Source organism: Echinops telfairi, unplaced genomic scaffold (genome assembly GCF_000313985.2).
Source record: "Echinops telfairi isolate 266 unplaced genomic scaffold, ASM31398v2 ScPeMD7_4225;HRSCAF=4972, whole genome shotgun sequence".
Taxonomy (NCBI): Eukaryota; Metazoa; Chordata; class Mammalia; order Afrosoricida; family Tenrecidae; genus Echinops; species Echinops telfairi.
Window position 1 is genome coordinate 16,768,691 of NW_022108124.1, and position 8,351 is coordinate 16,777,041.

Below are 8,351 nucleotides of genomic sequence, written 5' to 3' on the forward strand. Positions count from 1 at the left end.
CCCCTTGTTTCTGCTCTGCAGCCACTTCCCTTAGCTGCAGCAGCAAAGGGCCTCTAGCCATTGACTTAGCAAGCATTCACCCGGAGCTGACTAAGCTTCCGGTCACTGAATTTGCACCAGCCCTTGAGGTGAGTACTATGAATGGGATCATGGGGGTGACCGAGCCCACACCTCGCAGATGGGCTCCAGGAGCTAGCTCTGGAATCACCTGGCTGGCTCTCTCTCAGGGGCACCTGCCTGACACAGGGGCTCCTCTTGCCACCTGCCTGAGGCTGAAGAAGCCCCCGGGGCATCTCCCTGGCACCCACTCTCTGAGCCCTGGTCTGGGGGAGGAGGGATGCTCACTTCCCGCTCCAGCTGCTTCACTCTGGTCTTGGCACCCTCCGACTCCGCCATCAGCACCCGGTTCCTCTTGGACAGCTCCACGATCTTGGTGGCGACCATGTCCCCGGCCATACCGGCTGTCCCTGGAACAGGGGGCACGGCGAGGCCAGTTCACACCATAGGCCCCCGCCCCCCCCTCGCACACCCACCACCCCACCAACATCAGCGAGGGCCGCTCGGGGCGGGTGCTCCCAGGGGAGTTGCCACACTATGTGCCCAGCGCCCAGAGACCCAGCTCCGGTGACATCACCCAGCAGGGTTCTCAATCTGACGGGGGTAGGTTTGCTGCTCCCACTCCGGGGTGTTCCCCGGTGGTGAGCAGGGTGCAGCTCGGGCCCCCTCTGTGCCTGCTTTTGGGCACAGTCTGATACCAAGCAAGGCTTGAAAACCACCGGCATCATTAGCTGGTGATGAGCCTCCGGGAGTAGAGCCGGCCAGCTAGCCCGGCCAAGAGGATGGGAGATGCAGGGAACAAGCTCACCCACCCCAGCCAACCCCGTGGCTGGGCTTGACCTACATGGGCCGATCTCCAGCCAGCCCCCAGACACTGGCGCTAAGTGAATGCCTACTACTGAATGCCCCCCAGAGCCGGGGTCCAGCCCCTCTGGGGTGGCTTTGTGGTAAGCCTCACAGTGAACGCCTGCGGTCAGCGAGTCGGTATGCGTTGCAGTGTTCTCAGGTGCCGGGGACTGTAGGGGTCAGGCATTCAACGGGGGAACACACAAGACATGTGCAGTTGACCTTCTCCGCGGGAGAATGTAGATCTTCATTGCCCTGTACGGGTGGGAGGGGCTCTGGTGGCATCCTGGGGACGGGCTGGGCTGCGACCCGCAAGGCCAGCAGTTCGAAACCACCAGCTGCTCCATGTGAGAAAGACGGGGGCGTTCTGTTCCCACACACAGTCTCGGTCTCGGAACCCCTCAGGATCAGTATGAGCAGGCATCTACTTGACGGCAGTGAATTTGGCTTGCTTTTTTTTTTTAATTCTAGTGGCAGGGGCACGGGGCATCCCAAATAAAAACAAATATACGGAGGGGCTTCAAAAGGCTCATGGAAGAAGTCCACGATCATTTATCTCCATCTCCTCACAATTTGTTGAACCCCCTTATCTACCTCTGTGAGTTACACTACCTGGAGGCCAAGCCAACCTGTGGATCCTGTCGCTAGAGCATGAGGCTCCTTCGAGACCTGCTTGGCCACGCTGCTGGTTCGCTGGTGCGTACACCGCTTGCGTTTGAGGCTGGCGGATCCTGTGCCGTGCTTCACTCCCAGACCCTATCAGGGCCTGTTTGATAAGCTCCTGTGCTACTGCTGTTGGTGACCCACCCTTATGTCTGCTGCCTGGAGTCAGCCTCTGCCTGCCTTGGCTGAGGGAAGACTCAGCTGTCTCCTCCTTGACCTTGGACCGGGCAGCCCACGTCAGTCAAAAGACTTCTAGTATATTAACTGCTGCTCCAGGAAAGTGAGTTGAGCTGAGCCCTCTGTGCTGCTGTGTGGACTCATGAGCTGTTATACGCCTTCTTGCAGTGTAAGCCTATCCTCTTATAACTATATACAGTGAACCCTCGCCACTTCGCGCTTCGACTTCCGCGGCTTCACTCTATTGCGGTTTTTGCGGAACAGCACCCACTGCCTACACCCGCTCCTTCAGAGGAAAAAGACGGCGACCCACCTGTAGAGTACATCCCTTAAGTCATTTTATAGGCTATTGATTACAGTATTTGTAAGAACTATGTATAATAATACTGTATGTGAAATATGTAATACTGTAAACTAGATGCCATAAATAATATAATAAATAATAAATGATCATTGTAACGTCCAAAATGTTTTACTGTATTTTCCCTTTTTCGTTTAATAAATTGGGTAATACGAGTGTAATGGTGACTAAAGGGTGTTTTTTCATGTCCTCTATGCTCTAACTACGAAAATATTTGATTTACAAATAAGGAATCCTACTTCGCGGAATTTCATTTATCACGGTAGGGTCTAGAACGGATTAACCGCGATAAACGAGGGTTCACTGTAATCATAAGTGCCCTGGTTTTGTTTCTCTGGAGCACCCTGCGTATCACAGGTACCGGCGTCCCTGTATTCCTCTGCAACGTCATCTGGGTGCACTGCATCGCTGAACAAGAGGAAGGGTGAGACCCCTGGTGGGTGACTGAGCAAAGACACTGCACACTCCCTTCTGGCCGTTCCCTCTCTGTTTGGTTTGAGACGATCTTGTTTGTCATCAGGCACCCCCATTCCATTTCAATGCCACTTTCCCTCCTCTCTTGACTTATTTGCTTCTCAGTCGCTCAGACCACGATTCGAGTTTGAGGGCTAAGAGTGCCCACGCGTTTGTTCTGAAGGAAGCACACCGGAGATAGTGATGCAGCCCATCTGGCAGCAATGCCCCGTTAAGCCCTCCAGGTGTGTGATTCTTTGACGCCCCCTCTCTCCCCAACAACCCACCCAGCTCCTGCCTCCACTCCTGGCCCCTCCTCGCAGTCATCAAAGCCCTGTCTGCTGGTGCACAGGCACAGCACTGGCTGACGCCTCCCCAGCCAGGCAGCAAGGTGGAGGCAAGGATCAGGCTGTCCTTGGCAGCCTCGCATCTGCCGAAGAGGAGAGGCACATGGGCAGAGGAAGGCCCCAAGGCTCCAGGGTGCTGGGGTATCGAGAGGGTCAGGCTTCATTGGGCACAGAGGTGGTATGTGGCTCCTTTGTTCCTCAGTAGGTGGCATGGGATATGATCATATCAGAGGGTCAGCCACCCCAGCGGTTGAATGAATGAAAATTCGGCAGAGAATCTAGTTCTGGCCAATGGGAACACACAGAGAAGAGCCCATTTAAAAAAGGGCCACAGTCCCCAGCAGACACCAAAGGGCTAGCACATGACCACAGAGCCAACATCCAGCGTAGCTGCAGAGCCCAGGTTCCCCCCAGACACACAAAGCCAAGGCCCAGACTAGGCCTAGAGGGTCAAGGTCCAGCTCCAATCCCGAGGAGGGGGACGGGGTCCTAGAAAGTCCTCCTGGAACAGCCAGCCTCCCTGCCTTGTCCGCCTCTCTGCAGCCACAATGACCAGTGCCGTACAGAAAGCACCCACCTCTGCGGGGCTGGTTACCCGGTGACAAAATGCCCAAGATGGCACAGAGCCTTCAGGCCCAGCTGGTGTGTGGTGAGCATCTCAGAGAGCCTGTGTGGGAACCACAGCGGGTCTCCAGCATCACTGAGGGTGCTTGCCCGCTGCCCTGCTGCCCCTGCGCTCCCACCTCCCAGGCTGGCTCCCTTCCTCCAGCCTGCCCTTGAGTTCAGAACTTGTGGACACGCCTGACCACAGCAGACCCTGGCATTCTTGCTGTGCATCCTGCCCAGCAGGCCTCTGGGTGGCTGGGTCAGCGTGCTGGCCTCCCGGGCGGGGAATGCGTCCGCCGGGCAGCTACCTGTGAAGGCCAGTCTGTCCTCCTCAATTTTCTTTTTGAGGTGCTTGATTTCAAACTCCCGCTCCTTCAGCAGCTTGTACAGCCTCCCGTTCTCGTCGACCGTTTCTCTGAGCTGCTCTCGGAGCTGTGCGATCTCGTCTTCCAGCACCCTGCGAGGCAAAGGGCACAGGGGGCGACAAGGTGGGCTGGCAGCTTCGAGGGCAGCCACTCCAGGGGGGAAAGACGGGGCTTTCAATTCCCATGAAGAGCTGCCGTCTCAGACACCCACAGGGACAGCTCTACCCTGCCCTGGTGGGGCCCCGAGAGTCAGAATGGACTGGAGGCACAGGGGCCCACAGACAGGCTGGTTGTGCCAGGCTTGACACTAGGTGGCATGGAGAGCCACTCTGCTACCGAGTCCATGCTGCCTCCCTGGGTTTCCGCGATGGTGGGTCATGCTTCACGGGAGCACAAAGCTTTGCGCTAAGACTAGATCTGTACCGTAGGGGGAAGGTGGGGAGAGGAAGAGGGAACCGATCACAGTAATCGACACATGACCACCCCTGCCACCCCCAGGGGGAGATACAACCGAAACTATGGGGGAAGGGAGACAGTCGGTGTAAGATATGAAAAGAATAATAATTTATAATTCATCAAGGGGTTATGAGGAAGGGAGGTGGGAGGGAGAGTAAAAAGAGGAGCTGATCCCAAGGGCTCAAACAGAATATAAATGTTTAGAAAATGATGATGGCAACATATGTACAAATATGCTTGATACCATGGATGTATGGATTGTTATAAGAGCTGTAAGAGCCCCCAATAAAATCTTTTAATGGTAATAATTTTAAAAGATCTGTACAAAACGGGAAGGGGAAATTCTGACAACTTCAACGAGCAGATTTTAACACATTGCGCAAGGGCTCAGCTCAGAGGGACGAGCCTTAGACTTTTCAAGGAGTTTTGTATGTGAACAGCCAACCCCACAGGTTTTTCGGGACAGAAAGATGCAAGAAAAAAGCAGTATAAGGAAAAGAGAAGAACGAGTAGGAAGAAAAGAAGCAGGAACTACCTAGAAGAGCAGTAGGCCGCAGGTCAAAGGACCGACAGGTCAGGAGTGGGGGGGGGGGTCCAACAGGCGCAAAAGGGGCCCAGTGACAGGGTGGGCAGCGACAGACGCAGGGTCAGGGGAGACAAGTGGCTTTGAGTGGGCAGAGGGAGCTGTCCCCACAGAGAAGACTATTCCAAAGAGTTGCAGCTGGGCAGGGGCTGGTTTCGGCGGGCACTGGGCAGCTGTGAGACCGCACTGACTTGCTGGCTTCTCTAATACGACGACTGTGACCTGGGGTTGTGTCTTGTCACTTCCTGAAGGAACCCCTTCACTGCCCGCGTGACCTGTGTGGCCAAGGATGGCCAACTCCGGAAGAGGAGCAGCTGGGGGCGGAGGGCAGCTCTTGTCGGAGTTGGTTAAGGAACGGCTGGCAGTGGGGTGGGGGCTCGTACCTGCACTCACAGGCATCAGCCCCAGCTGATCTCCATTCCCGTGGACCCCACCCCCGTGAAGTCCAACAGGTTTTGACGGTTTGTACCACAACCATGAAAAAGCAGAACGTGAAAGATGGGGACTGTTGATTCCAGGTGACAGCGGAAGCCAAGGGTTCGTGAAGAAACTCTTTGGGCTTTTTAAAGAGCATCTGTATGCTTTTCAGATGCCGGCTCACACAAATCGGTATCCGTCTGGAGATGACCATGGGCAACCCCTACCTTGGTCACCCTCCGTGAAAGGTCCAGGGTCCCACAGGAAGGTTTTGGTGACCGCATGTGTCAGCAGAAGGGAACCAGGCTGGGCCAACGGCCTTAGTGGAGACTGGGTGCAGGGACGGCCTGTGGCCACCTCAGAAGCTCCAGGGCCTCAGTGACACCCTGGCACATTGCCCGACTTCATTTTAAACGAGTGGGGAAACACCTTCCCAATTTCCCATTTAACTTTAAGCGGGGCCTTGGGAGACATTTCATACCCGGCATGTCCCACCAGAACACACATTTTCCATCCGCTAGCAGGGCCCTTTGATAATACGTTCCCTGGCTCGACCTGTCAAGAGTCATGGGCTGAACCAAGTCTGCCAACATCTCGCCTCCCTTCTCCCCGCCTCACGACAGTGCTGCAGCGGGGGGAGCTCACACGTTACCTCTTTTCAAAGCTGCCCTTGGCCAGTGGCATCCCTCCGTGGGGGAGGCGGAAGCCGTCGGGGACCTCCAGGGCTTCCTTCTGGTCGCTGGCCTTGCTCCGCGAGCTCAGCTCTCTCTCCTTCCTTTTCTCCACCTGCTGCTGGAGCCTTTGGTGCTGCATCTCCTGCAGTGCCTTGAATTGGCGCCTCAAGGTGTCCTGGGCGCCCTCGTCGGCTGCCATCTTGCCTAGGAGTTAGTCACAAAGGAGATGTGAATCCCAACCCTGGAGTCGATGGCTTGACTCCCCCTCTCCTCCTCCTGCTCCTGAAAGTGGAACTGAGCATGCTCCCTGAGCCCTGGACCTGCTTCGATCCTTCCCTGACCCTGGCCTCAGCGGCCCCCGCCTGGGATGAACACTAGACTCTCCTAAGACAGAGTGGCCGGACCTCTCCTGGCAACAATGAAATCTCACTTTCCAGGAGCGCGGCCCAGGCACTTCTGATATCTAGTTTTCTCCTTTTAAAATTGAGGTATCGTTCACACAAAGTGCATAAGGCCTGAATGTGCAACTCCATGACTCCATGCATGTTACCCGTATAGTGACCACCCAGAAGAGGGGATAGACCATCTGTAGTCCTGGAGCAGGCTACCGCACGCTCCCCCGACGTCCAGTGAACTGTCTTGTAGAGCAGCCACCATTCTGAGACCTCCACCATTGAAGAGGAGGTGCTGCCTCTGTGCCTTTTTCATCGGAGGTGCTGAAGTGCAATGTACATGCAAGGAAATGGACCCATTTTATTTACGTGCACACCGATTGTATTTAAGTGTGCAAATACGTTCCGACAGATGTATCGCCATCACGTTACAGAATAGTTCCACCACCCCAACAAGCTTCTTTTTCTCCCTGTCAGAAGAAACTAGTCTCTAATAACCGAGGTCTGTAGGCACAATTGTATGGTGATAATATATAAAGGTTATAGTACAGCCATAGAAGATAGGATAGGCGAGAGAGTAAAATAAAGGAGTCAGACACATTTCACGGTAGCATGCTCACCTCAGACCCTCTTAGTGGTCCACATGGAGGTGGGAGAAGAGAGGGGCAGACTTTACTATCTTGGGACATTTATAGGTGACTACAAGACATGCATATTCAGTAGTTACATGCCTCACAAGGTGGGTGGTAACACAGTCAGGTCCCTGAGCTCACAGGTGAAGGAACCTAATGAACTGAATTGGGGGAAAGTATGAGGGGGGGCTGGGTGTCTCGGAGGGAGGAGATAACAAAAGAATGTCTGCTTAATCTATAGGGAGATAGAATCCACCATGTGCACACTTTAAGGCAGCATAGCTGTTAGGGAACAAACTGGGGGAATGATATTTAAAGCAGGATCATGCACTTGGACTTTGCCTCTAACTTACCAAAGTGGTGGCTTTCCTACCGTGGAATACCAGTTTTCCAGATTCCCTCTGTGATAAGTTAGGGGATATAGTCCTATTTCCCCCAGTGTGCATTTCCCACACATCCCTTTACAGTCAGTCTTCCCACCCACCAAACCGCAGGCTTCCTCTGCTCAACTTTCATTTTGCCCTGGGGTGGGGGTCGGGGGTATGAGCAGAGCTACCGGGAATGGTTGAGGCTGGTTTCTTTCACCGGCACTGCCCTTTTGAGATGCATCCACGCCGTTGGGTATCCTTCTGTCTTGTCTGTTGGTGACTATTTCACTGGATCAGATGAAGTTCCCACCAATCAGCCGTTAGTTAGCTTCTCTGCTCGCTTGCTACTGAATTCTGGCAGTGGTTCTGGTCTGGACTTACTATGAAGCAAGCAGCTGTGGAGCTACTCATGTATAAGCTAGTCTTTGGGTGGGCCTATCTATTGATTGCTCTCGGGTAAACCCCTAGAACAGTGGTTCTCAACCGGTGGGCTGAGACCCCTTTGGGAGGTTGAACGACCTTTTCACAGGGGTCACCTAAGACCATCAGAGATATGTGTAGGAACCCAGACACTGCTCCTCTATCTGTCTCCAGGTGGATCTTCCCACATGCAGATACGCCCACAAATGAGTACCCAGCATGAAGACTGTGACCCATGCTGCACCATGCTTCCAGACATTTCATTGATTTGTCATTAGAAATAAATATTTCACAATATAGAATGACATATTGTTTTTGTAATGAATCACTGTGCTTTCATGGTATTCAATTTGTAACCATGAAAATACATCCGGCCTATCAGATATTTACATGACGATTCATCACAGTAGCAAAATGACAGTGATGGAGTAGCAACGAAAATAACTTTATGGCTGGGGGGTCACCACCACATGAGGAACTGTATTCAAGGGTCGCGACGTGAGGAAGGGTGAGAACCACTGTCTAGAAAGAGAA

At 53.8% G+C, this 8,351-nt stretch overlaps 1 protein-coding gene across 1 annotated transcript in view; it reads right to left on the reverse strand.

Annotated features, from left to right (window-relative positions):
- CCDC13 (coiled-coil domain containing 13) overlaps positions 1 to 6,204 on the reverse strand; it is a 38,882-nt gene extending 32,678 nt beyond the window's left edge. Inside the window, exons 1-3 of the mRNA XM_045294994.1 lie at positions 5,984 to 6,204; positions 3,819 to 3,967; positions 305 to 467 (exon numbers count right to left, since the gene is read on the reverse strand). Coding sequence (XP_045150929.1) covers positions 305 to 467; positions 3,819 to 3,967; positions 5,984 to 6,204 — 533 coding nt within the window. The remainder of the gene's footprint in view (positions 1 to 304; positions 468 to 3,818; positions 3,968 to 5,983) is intronic.
- Positions 6,205 to 8,351: the final 2,147 nt, after the last annotated feature.